The sequence below is a fragment of the Silene latifolia genome, chromosome 3, assembly GCF_048544455.1.
Source record: "Silene latifolia isolate original U9 population chromosome 3, ASM4854445v1, whole genome shotgun sequence".
Classification (NCBI taxonomy): Eukaryota; Viridiplantae; Streptophyta; class Magnoliopsida; order Caryophyllales; family Caryophyllaceae; genus Silene; species Silene latifolia.
In genome coordinates, this window is record NC_133528.1 from 115,400,118 (window position 1) to 115,423,268 (window position 23,151).

Here is a 23,151-nt window from a genome sequence, read left to right on the forward strand (position 1 = left end):
TTGATCAGAATAGGATCCTTCGCCAACTTGAGGATTCCACGGGTTGGATTGAAAAACGGAGGGAGTAGGCATCATGAACCGGAGATTGGACTCGGTTTGAGTCGGGTTATCCCTCCCATAGGTGATAGGAGGCTCTTGGGGAGGTTGGGATGGGTTCTCCTTCGCTTCAATTTCAAGGAGGTAATCATCTTGGTCGGGCTTAATTTTCATTTTGTTGGCATTTGGAAGCGGGATGGACTTCCGCTTTTGGATTTGCCAATAGTCAAGGTCGTCAAAGGGGTTTTCCTTGATCCATTCAAGAGATTTTCTCATGTAGTCCTTTGTAATGTAGGTCTCCCCGAGTAACCAATTCATGGTGGATAAGTCCACCGGTTGATCAAGGCTCTTGGCTATGCGAGTGATGATGCCTCCCACGTGAAGGGGGACCCTTTGCCCCGGAGAGTTAGCCAATTTGGCAAGGTGGAGGGCCATGTGGTGAGCAATGTTGATTTTATAGGGTTTGGGTTTGGTGAACAAATAAGTGCCCAAAATTTCAAGCTCGATAACCCGAAAAACCCGACGGCAAAAACAGTACACCCCATAACTCGATGCCATATTCTCAACAAGAAGTAGCCGGTCTTTTCACACCATTCCTGTAGTCTATCCCCGAAATAGCTTTCCACACTCGCGCAAAGTGAAGGGTGTCGAGTGCCTTGTGTCAAGGAGCATTTTCTAACCCGAAAATATTTGCAAGACGGGAAAGGGAGATAGTGTGGTCTCGATTCATGAGACGAAAATGGAGTTGGGCGACCATACCGGTTCCTCTATCCTTATCAATACGCAAAATACTCAAAAATTCCCATGTAATTCGGGGGTAAGTCCGTTCATGCATATTATACATTCTTTTCATACCGACTCCCTTAAACAAAGCTTTCGTTTCTTTGTCTAAACCTAGGTTTCTCATGGATGCGCGACAAATAAACCTAGTCGGGGTTAGGAGGCGTTGCTTGAAGAGGATAAATTTACCTTTTTGAGTTTGAGTAGCAAACTCGACATCCGGAAAAATCGGGATCCGGGTTGGTATCATTGGTCGCCGCCTCGACAAGTTGTTGTTGTGCCCGAGCAAGGTCGCCTCGTGTTCGCTTTCCCGCCATTGATGAAGGGTTAGGAAGGTTGGTGGTGAAGTAGGGTGGTGGATTGGGTGATTGTTGAAGGTAAGGAGAGGATGGTGGGATTAGGAGAGGGAAAGGGAAAGGGTAGTTTTCGTGTATAATTAGGGTCTGACAGGGCTCTGTGCCGGTGGGGGCACCGGGTGCCGGTCTGGTCGGACTATATTTTTCGGTTACTTGTCGTTAGGAGCACCTAGACCAAAACAATATTTATAGCTTCACAAACTACTCTACTATTAGCAAAGAGGTAAGTAAAGGTCGGATCCCAAGGGACGGGTATTGATGTAGGATTTTCGATTGCAAGTAGTGGTGTCTAAGGGTGTCACAATTTGGGTTGAGATAAGAAGATCACTAAACTAAACAACAATATAAACAAACAAGCAAGATGATCGAAATGAGATGTAAACGATTGATTAAAAGCACTAGGGTGTCATGGGTTCATAGGGGATTCATGGGAGTTGATCATACAAACATGTTCTCATTTATAGGCAAGCAATTATTGTTGTGATGGGTGATACGGTCGTTTCTGTACCAAAAATAAATACCTAAATATAACTAACAGAAGCTAGCGATAAGTAGGGTCGATCTCCACAGGGAGGCGGTCACTATTCACTTGTCTACTCGGTCTGTCTGATATCACTATTGGGGGTTTTGAAATATTTTAACTAAACTAATAAGATTAAAAAGGAATAAGAGAAATTAAAAAGAGAGAGAGAAAACTAGAATTTCGGGTCATCAATGAACGTAATCAATTGCAGCTAAGGTCACAGATTAGTCGATGTGTCGGTCTAAGGGGCAATGAATATCTCCTTTCGGTCTCAATTCGCCCTAAAATGCTATTAGCTTAACTTTCGCCCTCACTAAAGCATTCTATTGTTCACTGCGGGTCTCACCCCTTCCAACCTTTCGGTCCAGGTCAAGGTTTACCAAAGTTAAATAGGCTAATTGTGTCGACTCAACTAGCAGGATACAATAATAGCAGTGATTAACAACATAGACTAAAACAACAACGACAAATCTATAAACCTAATCAGCAATTAACAACAGTCCATTGACTACCCTAATCCTAGCAGAGAAATTAGCTAGACATAAATAAAGAAAGAACAAGAATAAAGGGAAGAAAAACAATAAGCATTAATTAAATTAAAGAGAAAAGGGAAAGGAAGAAAGTTACAGTGAAAAGAATCCGGGAAAAGAGCAAATGAAAAGAATGTTTACAGAAGAAAGGTACTGTATCCAGTGATAGGGAGAGTTAGAGCTAAATGACGTCTAAACCTTCCTATTTATAGAAAATAGGATTTTTATTTGACCTAATAACGAATTAAGACTAAAAAGCCCGAGCCCAATAAGAAACTACTCGATCGAGTGATTTTAAACCACTCGATCAACCAAAATTAAGCTTAAACCACTCGATCGAGTAGAAAATCTACTCGATCGAGTAAACCTTAAATTGAATCTACTTGATCGAGTAGAAAAAAAACTCGATCGAACATAATTGTACTCGATCGAGTACTTTCCAGCGCACATTTCCTGCTTTGCGCACTGAACTTCAAACGGCTGCCATTTCTTCATTACTTGGGCAAACAGGGGGATTCCGGTGGCGTTGGAAATAAAAGAAGACAAGCTTTCATCTACAATTGGAATCACCTGAATATCTATTGTAAAACTCGAGATATGGCTCTTCAAAGTAGGCACTAGCAATTTGAAGTTCTTCCTTTGCTCGCCTAGCTATCTTACTTCTTTGCGCATCTCAAGACAGCTACATTCCCGCTCCAAATTCACTCTTCCTCCAAATGCATGCTAAACGGACGGTAAAAGGCTCGATTTCACTATTTTCTGGTTCATTCTTGCAAATAAGACAAAACAGACCAAAGTAGCATATTCGGGGCATTTCGTAGCATAAAACTACGATAATAGCATAGAAAATACGTGCATAAAAAGGCCTAAAAGGACTATATAAAATGCACGTATCAATGGGATCGAGTTAGTGTATATCTGACAATCCCTAGGAAGGTTTGGGTCCCGGAGCCGAATCGATTAGATTGTACAACACCTACAAGTCGACTTAATCCTCCCTATCCAACTATATGCATGGTCTAATGAGACTCGAGTTGGTTTATGTCTTACAAGTCTCATTGAAAAGATAAGTGATGGGTAAAAAATGCAAGGATTCATAGGCTCGCATTTCATCAAACATATGTGCATAAGTTGAAATCACAACAAGCAAGCAAATTAATTATGAAAGCATATTAGATTAAGCATGAATCAATCCCCATATTGGTTTCCCCTAATTCCCCATTAACCCTAGTTAAGTAAACTACTCACTCATTATCAAGTTTAACATGCTAACAAGGTTGTCAATCATATTAACAAAGCAAAACATGATGAATAAATGAAGATTATTAACAATAATTAAAAAGGGATTAAGAGAATTATATCTAATGATGATTCCAAAATAATAAGCAAAGAATAATAGAAGTACTTGATGAATGATTGGAAGGTTGTCAATCCTCCAAATAAACCCCAAATAATCTTCAATTACCCAAAATAAATGATGAACAATAGAGAAATTAAGGAAATGAGATTTGTATTAATGCTTAATGAAAAGTTGATTACAAGATTAAAGAGAGATTAAGATGAACCTAAATAATAATAAGGATTGATGCCATCTAATTAGTACAATGGGGTATTTATAGTGGGGATTAGGTACATAAATTAGGGTTACAAGGGCTTAAATGACGATTAAGACCCTTAAGAAAAGTTGAGGAAATGCTCCTCTCGAAGAAAGATGCGAGTCTCCTTTTTGCTAGTCTTTCAGAAATATGCGCATCCCGAGTGGAACAATGAGAAGACGTGTTGTACTGGATGACAATCCGAGCGGCCAAGGGGTCAGGACGAGCGGATTGTGGTGGTGCAGGACGAGCGGATTGGTGGTGGGACGCTCGGATTGTGGAGGTGTTGGACGAGCGTCCCGAGGCTGCGACGGGCGGATTCTAGTCCAGCAAGCTTTCTTCCTCTTTTCTTCTTTTCTTCTTCCAACAATCCTCAAGGATCTTGTCGGAGATGCAAGGATCTTCTTCATCATTGCCCATCTACTACATTATTTACATAGGCCTTCTAGTCTTGTCTTCACTTTGATGCTTGGTCATTAGATTCGATCAATTTAGCTTCATTTTGCCATGAAAATGCAAGGTTTTCACTCCTCTCCTACCAAGGAAACAAAACCTCAGAGAATATGCAAAACAAAGGACTAAAGATAGTAAATGACCCAATTATGCACTAAAAAGCATAGGAACGAGGCTAATTTGGGCACTAAATATGCTCAAATATTGGTCACATCACGGTCCACCGGCAGGGAGTCCCTTCCTTAATTTCAATTTTTTCGAATTTGTTTCAGCCCATGAATGTCTCGCTGCCGGTGAGGGCACCGGCTGCAGGTCCACCGGCAGGGAGTCCCTCTCCTTCTCCTTTTCAAACTTTTGTTCATCAATACCGTGTTCTCTGCCGGTGAGCCTGTTGTCGGCCTGCCGGCAGAGAACATGCCTTCCTTCATTTCTTCTCTTTTTCCTCTGTTGTCTGGTTTCCCTACCGGTGAGCCGGCCTGCCGGCAGGGAGATCTCCTACTTCATTTTTATTCAGTTTTTCAACATAGGTGTTCTCTCTGTCGGTGAGCCGGCTGCCGGCCGGCAGGGAACACCCCTTCCTTCAATTCTTCAAGATTTCAACAATTTTCAAATGTGCTCGCTGCCGATGGGGGCATCGGCTGCCGGTCCACCGGCGGGGAAGCATTGCTCATGAAATTCCTTTCTTCTCTTTTCTTTCTTCTTCAATTTCTCATTGTCCATAAAAACCGACGCTACATGTCGGGAATTGGGGCAAGTGAGGGGTCCCATTACGCAATCCAATGTGCCAATTATGACGCTTCCTAAATCTCTCATTGTCTAACTAAATGCATGCAATATACAAATGGTGGTTCTTGTGGGACTCCACCAAACCATTTCTTGTTTAATTTTGAGATTACTCATCCCCCAAAGATGGAGGATCTTCCAATTCAAGTTCACCTTGAGTCTTGATGGGTTGACCCTCATAGAAGAATTTGACTCGGTGTTCATTTACCTTGAAGCATTCTCCCTTGCTATTCCTCCATTCAAATGATCCATATGAAAACACGGTCACTACTTCAAAGGGTCCCGACCATCGGGACCTCAACTTCCCGGGAAACAATTGGAACCGGGAGTTGAAGAGTAGGACCTTGTCTCCTACAACGATTTCCTTCCTTGTGATCTTCGAGTCATGCCATTGCTTGGTCCGCTCCTTGTAGAGTTTGGCATTTTCATAGGCATCCATCCTCAACTCATCAAGTTCATTGAGTTGAAGGAACCGCTTATTCCTCGCGGCATCTAAATCATAGTTGAGCTCCTTAAGAGCCCATCTTGCTCGATGCTCTAACTCAAGAGGTAAATGGCAAGACTTGCCAAAGACTAAACGGTAAGGAGTGGTGCCGATTGGGGTCTTGTAAACGGTTCTTAGGGACCACAACACATCGTTGAGTTTAGCACTCCAATCCTTTCTAGACTTGTTCACAACCCGCTCCAAAATAGCCTTAATTTGTCGATTTAATACTTCCACTTGCCCGTTGGTTTGGGGGTGGTAAGCAAGAGCTACTTTGTGTCGGACGCCGTACTTTTTGAGTAGAGAGTAGATGGTGCGGTTGATGAAATGGGACCCACCATCACTTATAACGGCCGAGGTACTCCGAAGCGGGGGAAAATTTAGTCTTTCAATAACTTGGTCACCACTTTTGAATCATTGGTAGGGGTGGCTATAGCTTCTATCCATTTGGACACGTAATCCATCGCAACCAATATGTATTGGTTGCCAAATGATGATGGAAACGGTCTCATGAAATCCATGCCCCATACGTCGAAGAGCTCTACTTCCAAAATGTTGTTCAAAGGCATTTCATCTCTCCTTCCAATATTGCCCCTTGTTTGGCAAAAATCACACGAGTGAACCATGGCATAACCATCCTTGAATAGGGAAGGCCAATATAATCCACAATGAAGGACCCGGGCTTGGGTCCTTGAGGTGGACAAATGCCCTCCATATGTAGTAGCATGGCAAGCTTGAAGGATTGCTTGACCCTCTTCTTGGGTGACACATCTTCGATAAATCCCATCATTTCACCTTCTATATAGGAAAGGATCTTCCCATATTTATCTCCTAGACTCATACCTTAGCTTCTTCCTAGCTTGGTTGTCAAGTTTTTCCGGGATAAAGTTAGAGCTCAAATACTTAGCAATATCCGCATACCAAGGGTCGGAGTGCGTGATAGCTAAGATAGAGTCATTGGGAAACCACTCATCAATGGGGACTCCATCATCAACATCCCCTCGGGATTCTCTGGTCAACCGTGATAGGTGATGTATTACAAGATTCTCGGACCCCGATTTATCCTTGATTGTGACATCAAACTCTCGCAACAAAAATACCCAACGGATCAATCTCGGCTTAGCATCCTTCTTGATCATAAGTTGCTTGATGGCGGTGTGATCCGTGTAGACAATGACTTTGGAACATAAGAGGTAAGGTCGGAACTTCTCAAAAGCGTACACCATCGCCAACATCTCTTTTTCCGTGGTGGTGTAATTGCATTGAGCATTGTCTAGGGTCTTGCTTATATATGCTATCACAGGGAGCTTCTTGTCATGTCTTTGGCCCAAGACCTCCCCCAATGCAAAGTCACTTGCATCACACATCAATTCGAAGGGGAGGTCCCAATTGAGTGGTTGAACAATTGGAGCCGATATCAAGGCTTGCTTGAGCCTACAAAAACTTTCAACAGAAGATTGATCAAATACGAAGGGAGTGTCCTTAGCCAAAAGTGAGGTGAGGGGTTTAGCGATTTTTGCAAAATCTTTGATAAACCGTCGATAAAACCACGCATGGGCTAAGAAACTCCTCACGCCCTTGACATTTGTGGGTGGGGCAAGTTTCTCAATCACCTCAACTTTTAATCTGTCCACTTGGATCCCCTCCTTGGAAATTACATGTCCTAGAACCACTCCCTTTTGTACCATAAAATGGCACTTCTCCCAATTCAATTTCAAATTGTATTGGATGCAAGTTTGGAGAACAAGGGAGAGATTATTTAGGCAATCATCAAATGAGGTGTCATGGACACTAAAATCATCCATGAAAACCTCCATAGACTTCTCAATATACTCAGAAAGGATAGACATCATAGCCCGTTGAAATGTCCCGGGAGCATTGCAAAGGCCAAACGGCATTCTCCGATATGCGAAGACACCGTAAGGACAAGTAAAAGTAGTCTTTGCTTGATCATCCGGGTGGATGGGTATTTGGAAAAACCCGGAATAACCATCAAGAAAGCAAAAATACTCATGGTTTGCAAGTCTCTTGAGCATTTGGTCAATGAATGGTAAGGGGAAATGATATTTGATTGAGGCGGAATTAAGCTTCCTATAATCAATACACATTCTCCATCCCGTGACCGTTCGGGTGGAGATGAGTTCACCATCCTCATTCTTAACCACGGTCATACCGCCCTTTTTGGGGAAGATTTGAACCGGGCTAACCCAATCGCTCCCGGAGATGGAGTAGATAATTCCGGCCTCAAGCAACTTATCAACTTCTTTCCTTACCACCTCCTTCAATTTTTCATTTAACCTTCTCATAGGTTGGGCGGAAGGAGTGAATCCATCCTCAAGTGTAATGCGGTGCATGCACACTCGGGGATCGATTCTCGTGAGGTCATCAAGGCTATACTCAATGGCTTTCTTGTTTTCCTTAAGAACTTTCAAGAGTTTTTCTTTTTGTGAAGCCAATAGGTCCGCATTGATGATCACGGGGAAGGAGTGTGCCTCATCGAGATAGGCATACTCAAGGGAAGGGGGCAAAGGTTTGAGATCTACCTTAGGAGGGTTCGGACCCTCAACTTCATCCAAGATAGGTAGTAGAGCTTCATAGTCTTCCTCCAAATGCTCCCCCGAGCACTTGTCTTTAGCTTCTTCAATAACTTCTTTCAACATGTCTATGGAGTAGACACTTTCAAACATAGGTTGTGACATGGCCCCGGTCAAAGAGAATTCAACAACATTCCCTCCCACCTTGAAGGTGAGTTTCCCCTCCTTAACACTAATATTAACATCTCCGGTTGCTAGGAAAGGTATTCCTAGTATGATTGGTGTTTGTTGATCCTCTGGGATGTCAAGTACAACTAAATCCGCCGGGATATAGAAGTTGCCAACCTTAACTGGCACATCCTCAATCACACCCATCGGTCTTTGTACCGATCTATCGGCAAGTTGCAATGTCATGGAGGTGGGAATCATGTCATGTAACCCAACTTTCCTTGCAATGGGAAGAGGTAAAATGCTAACACTAGCACCAAGATCACAGAGTGCCCTTTTAATGCTCACATTACCCACTGTGCATGGGATGGAAAAACTACCCGGATCTTGTAATTTCTCCGGTATGGGATTGAGTAAGATTGCACTATATTCTCCTCTAAGAGAGACTAGATCATCTCCTCCAATGCTTCTCTTCTTGGTCAACGCATCCTTCAAGAATTTTGTGTAGAGCGGCATTTGTGTCACTACCTCGGTGAAAGGTAATGAAACTTTAAGTTTCTTCAACATGTCCAAGAATTTGGAGAACTTCCTCTCCTCATTCATGGCTCTAATTCTATTAGGAAATGGGATTGGAGGGTTAATGGTCTTTTCGGGAGTTGAGGCTTTCTTGGTGTTAGCCACTTCATTTGCTTCTTTTCCTTTCCCTTGGTCTCTTTCAACCACTTTTTTTTGGTCTCTTTCAACCACTATCTCCTCCAAAACAAAGTGATCATCATCCGCAACATAGTCACTCACCTTCCCCTTCTTAGTGTTGTCCATTTTACTTGATGGTGAGGGAGGTGGACTCTCCTCCCCATCTCTCATTATATCTCTCTTTCTCTTTGATTCATAATCCTTGTAAGGGTCCTCCAAGTCTTTCCCACTCCTCAAGGTCACCACATGAGCTTGTTAGTGTGGTGGTGGTCCATCCCTAGGATGAGAGCCTTGAGGAGGCAATGAGTGAGGAGCTCTTTGTGAAGAAGAAGAGTTTTGGTTGGCCATATATGAGTCAAATTTCCTTTGATGTGCTTGGACATTTTAAAGTTCGGTCTTAAAGCTTTTGAATTGATTGTCAACTTTGGCATCCATGTCCCTCAACAATTTCTCAAGAGAAGAGGTGGGGTTGGGTGGTTCTATGTATTGTTGTTGATTTTGCGGAGGTTGGATGAAATTTTGTTGTTGTTGATACCCTTGTTGTTGGTATCCTTGTTGTTGGTTGAATGGTTGTTGAGATTCTTGGTTTGAGTGGTAGCCTTGTTATTGGTATGGAGGATTATGGTTTTGGTTGCGGTAGTTATCTCTTTGATGAGGCGGGACATAGTTGGGATTGTCATGTTGCCTTTGGCCTCGGTAGTTGGAGCCTTGGCCTTGGTTTTGATTGTATTGCCGAGAATTGTCGGGCTTTGGTGGAGGCATGTATTGAGGTTTTTGATATTTGGGGTCCAATGGTTGCCCCGCATATGAAAGTTTTGGGTCTTGATTAGGAAAGGCGAGGTAGAAGGACTCATGACGTTAGTAGGAGACCCTCGGTGCACCTTGCCCTTGAAGAGTAAAGCACTCTTGTTGATCATCTTGTGGAATAGATGAACAATACTCAATGGTGTGCCCCACACCACCACAATAATCGCAAAACATTTGAGGAGGATAGTGCATAGTTGGAGACCTAGGTTCTTGGACGTAATAAACCTTGGAATGGCTAGGTCCACCTTCATTGGCATGCTTCAAGTCTCCATGCTTCTTTGCCAATTTGAACTCTTCAAATTCCTTTGTCAAAGTATCCAATTTTGCCTTATACTCCATCTCTATCTTGGAAGGTCCTTCACTTTTGTAGTCCACATCTCTAGCATAACTACTCTCCATCTCGGAAATATTTTGAATCATTTCCGTGATTTGAGCATTATTCATTCCATCAAAATTTCAACCCGATGCCGCCACGATCATGTCTCGGAACCTTTGCTCAAGAGTTTGGAAAAAGGTTTGGGTGGTCATCCATTTCGGGATGCCATGGTGTGGACAAGATGCTAGGAGATCTCTAAGACATTCCCAAGCTTCACTTAGAGTTTCCATAGGTCTTTGTTTGAAAGTTTGAATCTCATGGCGAATTCTTACGGTTTTAGAAGGTGGGTAGAACTTATTGATGAAGGCCTTGGATAGAGCTTACCAAGTAGTGAACGTGCCCGGCTCATGGGAATTTAACCATTTCTTAGCGTTATCCTTTAAAGTTATGGGGAAGAGCATCAAGAGAATTTGCTCCTCCGTCACACCGTTATGCTTAATGGAATCCGCTTTCTCCTTGAAGGATGTAAGATGTTGGTATGCATCTTCATTCTTCATCCCATGGAAAGTGTCTTGTTGCATGTAGTTTATTACATGATGTCGGAGTTCAAATGTATTGGCAGCAAGAGCTCCATAGTTGATAGCTGAACATGCAAGATTGGGGTCCGGTCCATTGTAGTAGCCTATTGGTTGGTCTTCCATGTCTTCGTTTATGAGATTGTTTCGTGGAGATTCGGTTTCGTTTGTATGGTTAGAATGTTGTGAATGGGTTGGTGAATTTTTTGGTGAATCAATGGGAGAGTTTTGAGGTGGAGACTTATGTGGGATGTGAAGTAGTGATAGGGTGGAGGAAGATGGTGGTTGGTCCAAGTTATCAATTGTGGAATTTTGGGTAATTGGCGGGTTAAGAGTTGGTGGAGATCCTCAAATTGCCGAGAGAGCTAATCTTCTTCTTGCCCGGAGTGTCCTCTCGATCTCGTGATCAAGTGGGAGAAGAGCTCTGATATAGCACCTATTCATACACTTAATAAAAGATCAAATAGTCCTAATGCAATAGTTGCACTAGGACAAGGGGAGAAAACAAACAAGCAAGCAACAAATAAAAGAACTAAGTCTAGATGAAAATAAATAATCCTATCCAATATTGCCGTCCCCGGCAACGGCGCCAAAAACTTGGTACGAGTTTTATTTATACTCCTCTCGCAAGTGAACGATTGCTCGTTATAATATGCAAAAGGGTCGAACCCAAAGGACGGAAATTGTGGCACTAAGATTACCCGTTTATAAACTAGTTTAGTTCGATCTAAAAAGAGGTGGTTTGAGTTCTAAACTAATGATTAAAATGTAAACTAAATCAAGTAGGAATTAAACAACGATTAAGATGGTTGAAAACGATGATTAAGAAAGACTAGCACGGTCGGGTTCACCCAAGTAGCATGGAGAGGAGAAATAGGCATGGACTAATAGTTATCTAGGTTGTTACAACATGTAGATTCCAATCTCTCGATGTAAATTCTACACTTGAGCCAAGAATAACCAACTTACTCATTCAATTAATCTAGCTCAAAACTTGTTATCAAATCCTAGTTACTACTCAAGTTACTCACTCAAATAGTGGATAGATTGTTAGAAGAATTACTCAACTTACTCATTTGGACAATTCTACAAACACCTTGTATGCATAACAAGTAGTAAATGTATACAACCCAAGAATTACTATTAATCCATGCCAAAAGCCTCTCCTTAATACTGCAAGGGATTCTCCTACATCCTAGTAAGGCACTACTCACACATACTCATGATGACATAAACAAAAGGTGAAGAATTTAGCATAAAATAAGCAAAGGAAAACATGTTTGCAAATTCTATTAATTAAACAATTCAATATGTAAGCAAATGAAAGATGAACAACAATAGAGAAGATATTATACCAATAATGAAGACAAAGTTGCAACCTTTGATTAAATAGAAGAATAATCTTCACCAATCTCCAATTAACAACCCAATACTAAATGTAAACAATTGAATAATACCAATTCTAAGCTAATATAAGAAGTAATTAATGATTGATTAAGGAAAGATTAAAGTTTTGATTAAAGGTTTGCATAATGTTAAGGAAATAATTTCAGATCTAGGGTATGTGTTTACAATTGATTAGGGAAGGGGTATTTATACTATCCTCTTGGATTAGACAAAAGGAGGAAAAGAAGTCCAAGTCTCGCGTGTTTGGTCTCTGTGCCGGTCAACCGGCTGCCGGCCTCCCTGCCGGCAGCGAGCTCTTTCTTCAAAATGTGATGGAATTGGCTTGGGTGTGTTCTCTGCTGGTGGACCGACCGCCGGCCTGCCGGCAGAGAACACCTCTTGCTGAGTTTCTAACTTCAATTCCTTAGCTTGGTGATGCGTGTGCCGGTGGGCCGGCTGCCGAGGTGCCAACCGCCAGCGAGATCTTGTCCCTTTTTCTCATCAACTCTCTCCTTAATTTGTCTAAGGCATGGGAGAGGGTTCCCTGCCGGTAGGCCGGCTGCCGGCTTGCCGGTAGATAACTCTTCTTCAGCATTTCTCCTTTCTTCTCACCAGGTCGTGTTCCCTGCCGGCAGAGAACAGTTCTTCAATATCTCAACCTTCTTTTCGTCATGCTTAGTCCTCGAACCGCCTTACTTGCCCCGATTTCTCTATAACCACCTCAAATCCTGCAAGAGGGGCACAAAATCATAGACGCGGGTATCGGGCACAAAATGCAAGGTAAGGCATACAAAACCGACTCGATAGGAGTCGGAATACATGAAAGAAGAAGGGAAATTTAGTGCAAATAAATCATATATCAATGTGCCGCCGAAATCTACTCTTTGCCAAACGCATTAAAAGAGCTTATGCGGTTCTAATTTACGCACTTTTAACCCCCTAACTAGCCTCATTTTGCATGCTAATTGTACCAATTAGAGTCATTTTCATATTCTTTAGCTTCATATTTGTTATTCTATAAGATTTTATGCCTTTTGTATGGAAGGAAGAAAAAAGGGCGGAAATCACGCATTTAAGGAGCATTTAGGAGCTAAACAGACAGTTCCATTGACCAAGCAGGAAGCGGAGACCAAGACCGAGGACCTCTAGGCCAATAAACAAGATTTTGGATGATACCTAGCTAGACCCCACGACCCATGGCCAATAATAAATTTCCGAGGCTTAGGTTAGATCGTCAAAATAGGAACGAGTTTCGCCAAAAAAAAAAGACAGAGAAATAAGAGAAAGATAATTGGTAGTCTTGAGACAAGACTTTGTTAAGTCTTAAGACAAGACTCACTCAAGACTACCAATAACCTACCCTAGTCTTGACAAAGTTTTAAGTCGAGTCTTGGAAATCCAAGACTCAACTTAATACTTTAGGTGAGTCTTGACCCCACCTTAAAGGAAAATTATCGAATGAGTGGATACCATGTGTCATTTCTTTCTTTAAAAAAGGAGTGAAGTGGAAAAGTAGAGTCTGAGGTGAGTTTGACGGATAATGTATAAAGTCTGAGGTGAGTCTCGGTGGGTCTTAACAATAAAGAAATAATAAAAGTTAGTGGAAAGCTGATGTGGTAGAGTCTTAAAACTTGGGAGAGTCTGATTGATAATCTCACCCTAAGATATTTATATAAAGTAATATTGAGGTTTAAGATTACACTACCGTTGCCAAAAAATATATTACTCTCTCAAATTTAACTAGGATATTTTTATTTTATGATTGACATTGTACATCTCATAGGCTAATATTAAAAGTAAGTATCACCAAAATGTGCACTATTAATATAAATATATTACGACCCGTCCATTTGACCTGATTATTGTAGTCTCTACATGAAATACGCCTCCTAACTTATTGAAAAGCAAATACTTTTTTTCTCTGTTTTGAAAATATTGTACTCCCTCCATTCAACTCCACTTTGCATGTTTCTCTTTTGCACACTATTCATAAGCGGACATTTAACTTCAATTTTCTCTCGATACATAAGTTAAAATATATTCATGTGGGATCTTATTTGATTCGTCTTTACGATTACATTAAAAAATATCTAATTTTTATAATTTTTGCAAATACGTAGCTAAAGATATTTACCGCGTAAAAGTCGTGCTGGCAAACGTGATAAAGCAAACATGTAAAGTGGAGTTGAATTGAGGGAGTATATGCCAAGGAAATGTGCTTGATTTAGGAGATTGATCTTGAGGATGATAATCTTAACATATACTCTTATTTTTCTTTTAACCATATTTATCATTTTGTGTGATACGTATATAATTTTAAATAAGGTGCAGTATGAGAAAAGAAAAAGGAATGATAAATTCTCTACTCCTTGGTGTATTTTACGTAGATAGACATGGTGTAAAATATGACATAAGTTTAACGCATACTTAAATAACGAAAAAGTTAAAAATATAATTGTTTTACAGTAACAAGACATATTGTGTTACCTTGGATACTGACTAGCCAGTCAAGCAGATATATATATATATATATATATATATATATATATATATATATATATATATATTCCAAATTAATAGAAAAGACATTGACAAAGCCAAACAAGTTGATACTATTCGACCAACGATCGAGCCACTACAATATAATATGTATATATGCGCGGCAAAAACATCTTCATTTGAAAGTGACACCACTTCTTACATAGAATTTATTTGTTGTTCAAGCTGCATTTTGAAAATTAATCTGATTATTTTGTTAGCCATAATCTGATGCATATTAAGAGAAAAAAAGGTAAAATTAACTCTATTAAGTGAACTATGAAAATACTTAGAAAATGAAAATTATTATACAAATAAATTCTTGTATAAATATCGAATAATGTTAATTAATTCTATGATATATAATTTAAAATTGTGATTAAGTTTGAAGTAATTTAATAAGCTCAAATAGAAAAGTGTCTCAAAGCGTGAAGACACACTACCACAAGAAAAATTATTGAGTAGTCGATCCGAGTGTAACATATCATCATACACCCTAACCAATAAAAAAGTCTTCTTGTTATTTTTACTTTGATTGTGGTTATTTATTTGTGGATTACATTATTAATTTCAATTTTTTTATTTATTGGGGTGTAATCCCTAAAAGACATGAGAAATATTGTGCATGTGAAAATATATGGTGTAAAATCTACAAATAAATGAACTATGTACTTAACCTGAGTAATTGCATCCAGTCTTGCATGTATCTTTCCAAACTCCAGCTGAATTTCACTTTTTGCTTGAATGCATCTGTAAAAAAACAACATTAACGGTAATATGTATAATGAGATGAAGAAGTTTATAAACAAATATTAATGACAAATTATTAGACAACTGCAAATTATGGTAATAAATCAATTAAATGAAATAAGATTTTCATAATCCACTTATGCTAATTGCACCAATGTATTGCATTAAAAATTACTTTTAAAGGGTAAGACAGTAAAAATATAAAGGGGGTATTTTTGAGTAATAAATAAACCAAAAACTAGTAATGGCTTAATATTAGTTTTGGCTTGTATTATGTCGTATAGACGACGTAGCTGCTCTCTTGTCTTCTTTTGTCTTTGTACATCCGCCATTGGGAGTAGGGTTGGATTAAATGCTCATTATGTAAACGTGTAGTAAATATAAGGATATTTTCCACAATGTATATATTAGGGCAGATTACTTTGAATCAAAAATTAATCATATTTCTCATATTATTGAGTGAAATCAATGGTTAAGTTTGTTTTGTGGTTCTAACTAACTAGTTGACTTGCTATTTCCCTTAGAACCCCATAAGCAATGTGTGCATCTTGTTGTGATTATTACTAGTTCTTTTTTACTTATTATTATTTTTCATTTTCACTCGATTTCTATCCTGGTTGTTTGAAACACACACATAAAAAATCTTATAATTAACGCTATTAATTGGTATCAAAGGGTAGACAATTAACTTTTTTTCTCAAACAAAGATGATTTGCGAAGAAGAAGCCATGGATGCCTTTGTTCATACTCCGATTCTGAAATTATTTTAGAGCATCTTCCCATTTAGTATTAGTTATTATATATGGTTAGCATAGATGGATGACTATAATTTAATTTAAGGTTCTATATAAAGAAGTCGCCCTTCATGGAAAAATCAGACTTTTGAAAATGGAACACTAAGATTGATGTTATTTGTTAAAGAAGTTTTCCCTCCTTTTGGAACTCATGTGAATTCGTAAGAATCCCCTATTTCATGCTCTAGGTAATGCTTGGCGATGGAAGTCGATCGCCTATGGTAGTATCATTACTATAATAACTATTAAAGATAATGTCACCATTATGAACAGAAAGAAGTACAATCGTTCTCCAAAGATATTCAGTAACAATGGAACTAACAACATATCTTAAAATTTTATATAGAATGGTTAGCCATATTACCATTATTATAGAACAATAATAAATAAGTGGGTTGTTACTACAACTTTTCTTAAAAGTTATTCAAGAACGGTTTTTCTTATAACCGTTCAAGTTAAAACGACTCCCGCTTCATAACATCACAACTCCAGGTTACTTTTGACAACGACTCCCTAACCATATTTTCAGTTAAAACGTTGCATAGTTTTTAGCAAACATGTTTTTGAGATTGGAAAACCCTACACTTGAATTGTGCAAAATATGTCTAGCCATAAGGACGGTGGATGTAGAGTTTTTAGAACCTTTAGGGAAACAAGGACACTCTTGTTTGCTCGGGGTAGCTCGTAGATAAGGTCGAACATGATTGGAGTTTGTCTGGTTTCAATGAGGAATCTTGTTAGAGTTTAGAACGACAAACACTCGTTGTCAGTCCGCTTTTTAAAAATGCAGTGCATGTTCATCATTAAAGGTCACTCATGTGACAATTGAGCTTTACAGAACCATGGAAGTGAAAATGGGCATTATCTTTGGGTTGCTACCCATAACAATAGCCAATAAATTCACAAGCCTACAGAATATGTCCAAATGTCGTATATCGCTAGATATAAAGGTGAAGTGATCGCTAATGCAAAGGCCTACGATGTTTACGTATTGTTGTCACAGTTATCCGTGGAATCTACCCATAGTTACATTTTTACACCTGTGTCTAATACTCCCTCCATTCAACTCCACTTTGCAACATTGCTTTTTGCGCGGGTATTAAGAAACGGATTAAAAAAACTATTAAAAGTACATAGGGAAAGGGAATGGTGGGGTTAAAGATATTAAAAAAATATAAAGGTGAGTTTTATGGTGGATTTGTGTGGGGTATGAATGGCATTTTTTGTAAATATAGATTTTCAATAAGGATAGAAAGGTCTTTTACATGTCCAAATAAGGAAACCTGTAAAGTGGAGTTGAATGGACGGAAATAGAATACTTGTAAAGTGGAGTTGAATGGAGGGAGTATGCTTTATCAGGCATACCAATTATTATGAATTGTGATTTGGACGTGCTAGTAGCGTGACTTTAAAATTATTAATAGTAATATTGTGTTGTGTGTCACCAAAAGCAATTTGCATCAAATTAAAAGACTGTAATTTTTGTTTTTCGTTCCTCTTAAATGAATAATAAGACTGTGTTTGTGTTGTTGTTATAGTCTTTGCCTCTAGTTATCGATAGGTTTACCTTTTGAATATGTTAACTTTGCGCCTTTTTTTCCTAAATTTGGGCCCTAATCCTCGTGTCTTATCAACAACAGTCTAATACTGCCTCTACCTTTTGAGTATGTTAATTAATTATGTACAAATTTTTCTGTAGCTTGCTTTGGATGTCGGTTGCGATCAATATAAAAGAAAGTATTGAATATTGATGCATGTGGTTATTCTTGTAGTATACAACAAAGGTAAGTGTGTCCTTTCTTTCATCTTTAAATATTAGCTTTTTATACAATTTAATTATATTGACATTCATGTGAGAACCACCAACTCAATAAGAACCAAAATAACTACACCTAACCAAATTTTGTTTTAAGAAATAGACATATTGGTTTTGACGTAGAATTTAAAGTTGTGACGGAAATGGAGGCGTAATACATTTTATAATTTTCATGTACTTAGTAATCATTTTTGTGTATTGAATACTTTCCACGCACCTATTACTCTATTTGGTATATCTAAAGCTGTTTTAGTATACCAACGGAAATATTGTGTACAAAAAGTATTCACTTTGTTAATATAGTCAATATATTTTATTAAGTAATACAGAATAATGTGATTTAATAAATTAATCAGAACTTTTTTTCGAAACAAAATTAGTGACGGTTCTCACATATCTCAATGATTCGATGGTTCTTACTAAACCCAGCCCCATACTCACTCCGACTTGGTCATTTATTTACCTTTAATTTTGGCACAAAGATCAAGGAGAGCGGGGAGGACCATTTGTGGGTGGTTTTATTGAGTGACAAGTGGACACTAGGTTATGTGTATTATAAAATTACCTTTCAACAATATTATCACTATACAAAGATAAACAAATGAATGAAACACCCATAAAGGGAATAGGTAAATAAATGATCGGGATAAAGGGAGTATATGAGAGCGGTTAGATGGAAAACCGTTCTCATAATCTTATTGAAAAAGAAAAGTTGTTTCTCACTACGTTATCTTTAAGAGAATGGCTCAATAATTTACAATCGCTTTCTTATAAAATAAAAAGGCGATTAGGAAACAGTTCCGCGCACTTTTTAGAATGGTTTTTACTCTTTACTCTTTTTGCAGTGGTGTATATATAATATTAGTCATCAATTACATCAATTATGCAACTAAATACTTTCAATATTTATACAATTTTCTATAAAATTTTAGAATATGATTATACTTGATCTTAATGAATAAAATAGAGAAAAAAAAATAGGTCAATCTTTTAATTGAAAACAAAAAAGGGTAATATGTAGACTTTCTTACCCAATGTGAGATTTTACTTCAACACCACAACGAAGGTTAGCACATGCACGAGATATACCAATGGCCCCAAAGCTGCAGAAAAATACCCCATAATATATCAAGAAAGACATACGAAGTATGAAACAAATTTCTCCATATACAAGTTAAACAATTTGGGTTTGGGTTTATGTTTTGAAGAGATAATTTAGGAACGAATTGCATAAGTAAGTTTTATTAATCACAATGTAAGATATTTATAGTAATTCATAAATAAGAGTTTTAGTCTAGGAGAGATCTTAATAGATAGAAATATAATCTAACTACAATATATCTTAAAAATATATTTTACAGAAAACTATGACTAATAAAATGCCAATATAAATAAATAACGTCTAAAGATCGACTAGAATAATCTTTATTCTTTACATGCCCTCACAAGATTAACAACAGAAGAAAAATATAATCTTTAGGAAAAGAAGATGAGACCTCCAATATTGACCCATGATAACTTGCAATATATAGAAAAGAGTCACAAGGTTTAATCAGGGGTTAGTTAATATATAAGAGGAAGAACGAGAGGAACTCAAAGAGTTTATAACCCCCGAGGATGTCTGGTAAGTGAGCACAAAGTCAAGGAAGAAGATCGTGAGAATATAGCTTATGTTAAAGAACCAGAAGAGGAGAGGCACACGTTGTAAACTACACCTGGCAAACGGGTTAATCGGGTTAGGTTCGGGTCGGGCTAGTTCAGGTCGGGTCATTTCGGGTTTCTCAAATTTTCTGGTTAGTTCGAGTCAGGTCATTTCGTGTTACGGCTCTGTTTCCGGTCAAGCGGGTCGGGTTATTTCGGGTCGGGTCATTTCGGGTCAATGATTAAGGAAAAAAAGGCATTTCAAGTCTTTTGGGGTTAATTAAAGTTATGTTTTGTCGGGTCATTTTTCGCGTCGGGTCGGGTCTATTCGGGTTTCGGGTATCATTCGGGTGCGGCAGTTCGGGTCTCGGGTCAGCCTTTTCTGGTCAGGTCAATCGGGTGGGTTAATTTTGCCAGGTTAATTGTAAACCTTTCAATTAATAGACTATACCACCAGTTGTATTACAACTGGTGATTTAGAATCCGAGCTTTGTACAAAAGTTTTAGAATTTTGTTTTAAAGAATCTAACCTATACTCTAAAGTTTCTGAACTCACACACATAAAAATAAAAAAATAAACCTTTAAAAAACTCAGAATTTTTTTACATAAGCTCGGATAAATGTATAGTGGTTGTACAATGCTTATTATACAACTTGAGGTATAGTAGTATTTGTGTAAACCTTTGGATGGTGAAATTATGCATAAGTAAATGGTTAGTTTGTTTAGATAAAATTGACCTTATCGAGACGAATTTTTTGAAATAAATTTGTACTGTAAAAAATGTATGGTGTTTTATGGAGTCGGATTTGATCTTTGGATCATGGTTTCCATAGAAGAAAAATATTTTGAGGGAGACTTAAATTATTTTTTTTCGAAAATTGCCAAGAGGATTTGGTATTGATGCACTTATGCGGGTCGAAGCGGAAGCGATCAAACTCAATGGCGTTAGGTTTTATCAAGAGCACGTGGTTTTGGCACCATATTAAGATTTTCAAAATTGCGTAAGTCTTAGTAATCACAATGTAAAATACTTACAGTGTAACACAAATAAGAGTCGTAATCCAGGAAAGATCAAAATAGATGGAAATATAATCTAATTAGAATATATCTTAGAGATATATTTTACACAGTTCTACACACATTCAATTACTAAATGATATTTCTTCCGTTCTATTTGTTTCTTCACGTTTTCTTTTTACACATATGACAATGCACGTTTTCTTTTGTTCATATCTTCAGCTACATGTTACTAAAAATTATAAAAGTTTGATTTTCATAATCAATTCGGTGAGGCGATTTAAACAAGAACTCACATGACTATCTTTTATGCTATATATTAGAAGTTGTATTGGAGATTCTCCTTACTAAAGAATAGTGCCGAAAAAGTAAACGTAAAGAAACAAATGCAATGGAGGAAGTAAGTAATACTGAATATCTAACGACTAAAATATATCTATATTCCTTCCATTTTATAAGTCCTTTTGACCGTTATAATAAATGAAGCTTATAAATTTAAAAGTTTGAATAAGTTTGTATACACAATATTTGTATTCATTTGATTTATTTAGATATGAACTTTTTTTCATAAAAAATACTTCCTCCATTCAACTCCACTCTACCACTTTGCTTTTTCACGTTCGCCAACGCATGTTTTACGCGGTAAATATCGTTAGCTACGTATTTGCAAAAATTATAAAAGTTAGATATTTTTAATGTACTTTCGTAAAGCATTTAATCAAACAAGATCCCACATGAATATATTTTCACTTATGTATTGAGAGAAAATCGAGATTAAATGTGCATTTGTGAATAGTGTAAAAATAGAAATAGGTAGAGTGGAGTTGAATGGAGGAAGTATAACAATAAAGGTTAATTTGGACATGGTGGTGAATAAACAAGATAAACTATCTACCATTACCATGATGCGCTTCCTTTAAGTTTGATAGCAACTTGATCCACATCCTCGTAGTTGACTGAAACTTCATCTCTATATAAAAAAGGGAAAACAATAAATTGAAAATCGAAATAAATAACCTAAAATCGAAATCGGTATATTACTGACTATTAAATAGAAATCATACACATTAAGAACTTATATCAAATTTTAATATGTTATTAACTATAAATCCTTATTTAATACCTAAGTTTCTTAAATAAAAGACTTGCTTGTTTTTTCAACATAGTAACCTTGTATTTTTTCAAATTCTACATGGTAATCCTGTTGGAGCTGGTGTCCTCCACAAATTAGTGTGATAACATTTGTAAATCTTTTACAGGTCCACAAGGGTATATTTCGTATATTTAATCAGTTGATTAACGTTTACCTAATAACGGTTGGCTTGCTAGAAAGTTTGACGTTATTATCATACAGATGGCGGTGATCAACTGGTCCCTAAAGGTCACACCTATAGGACGTATTTGAGAAATGTGGTTATAGAAATATAATTACATTGATGCCCAAAATGACTAAAAAGTTAGTCAATGTGTTGATGAGATAATTATTTAATGAAAATTAAATAATATTAAGTTGAGACGAATTAACTGTCAATTCGTAAATTAAATATAATAAGTTATATTTAATTAAATATATATAAGGTTAGTTTGAAAGAATTAATCTGTTAATTCGTAATTAAATATAATCAGTTGTATTTAATATCAACAAGTTGAATGTGTCATAGTGGTAATAGTGAGGGTACACAAGCCAAGAGGTCATGGGTTCGATCCTCACTAGATGACAATTTAACACACTTTATATATTTTTGGAAAGACCAAAAATAAGGAAATTTAATTCCTTATTTTCGGATCACATTGGCCGAAATTAGGAGATATAAATCTTTCCTAATTGATTTCGGACTTTGGTCTATATAAAAAGAAAGGTAGAGAATTATTTCTAACCTAATTCTTTTTCTGACCTAGCCTCCTCTTTCTAATCACAAAAAACACAAAGACAATAAAATTTTACAGAAAATTTTAGATTGATTTCTAGCATAATCAAAGGGTATATCTTAGATCGTCTTGGGTGCAACTAATAGGCGAATATCAATTTTGATATTGTTCTTAGGCCAATTTTGCAAGGACCCGAGGTTAATTCTAAATCTTTTTACTTATGCTTATGTATTTTATTTTATGACCATAGATCATCTTTATTATATCGTTATAATCCTTCATGTTAAAGGGAAGTATACAAATTATTTCCCACAAGTGGTATCAGAGCCTAAGGCTACGATTTTAATTTTGATGATTTTCATAAAATTTGTATGTAAACGATAAGATTTTCGAGAAGAAAAATTAGGGTTTCGATTTTTTTGGATCGATATTTTTTATGCCGTTTTTGTTGTGCCGTTTTTTTCTGTTTGATGATAGTTTTTCCATTCTATTTTTCATATTATAGTTTATAATCAGTTAAAATTATCATATGAAGAATTGGTAGTTTTTGATTTAATGCAGATTAAGTTAAAATCAAATGGAATCGTCATGTTTATGATTAAAAGATTGTTTTTGCTATATAGTTTTTGGCATATAAATTAATCATGTTTATTATTTCATATGCTAATCATGTTCTAATAGCAAAGGTAAACAATTGATCATCAAA

At 37.4% G+C, this 23,151-nt stretch overlaps 1 protein-coding gene and 1 long non-coding RNA gene across 2 annotated transcripts; both read right to left on the reverse strand.

Moving 5' to 3' along the window:
- Window positions 1-5,165: 5,165 nt before the first annotated feature.
- LOC141649539 (uncharacterized) lies at window positions 5,166-9,106 on the reverse strand. Its single transcript, XM_074458226.1, has 3 exons — window positions 7,521-9,106; window positions 6,384-7,439; window positions 5,166-5,673 (listed from the first exon to the last, which is right to left on the reverse strand). The coding sequence occupies exons 1-3, from the start codon at window positions 9,104-9,106 to the stop codon at window positions 5,166-5,168; spliced, it is 3,150 nt and encodes a 1,049-aa protein (XP_074314327.1).
- A 5,485-nt stretch (window positions 9,107-14,591) lies between these two features.
- On the reverse strand, window positions 14,592-19,560 carry LOC141646234 (uncharacterized). The gene is made up of 4 exons (XR_012545450.1): window positions 19,414-19,560; window positions 18,949-19,020; window positions 15,235-15,307; window positions 14,592-14,743 (listed from the first exon to the last, which is right to left on the reverse strand). It is a non-coding gene; the product is annotated as an uncharacterized LOC141646234 (long non-coding RNA).
- Between the last annotated feature and the right edge of the window lie 3,591 nt (window positions 19,561-23,151).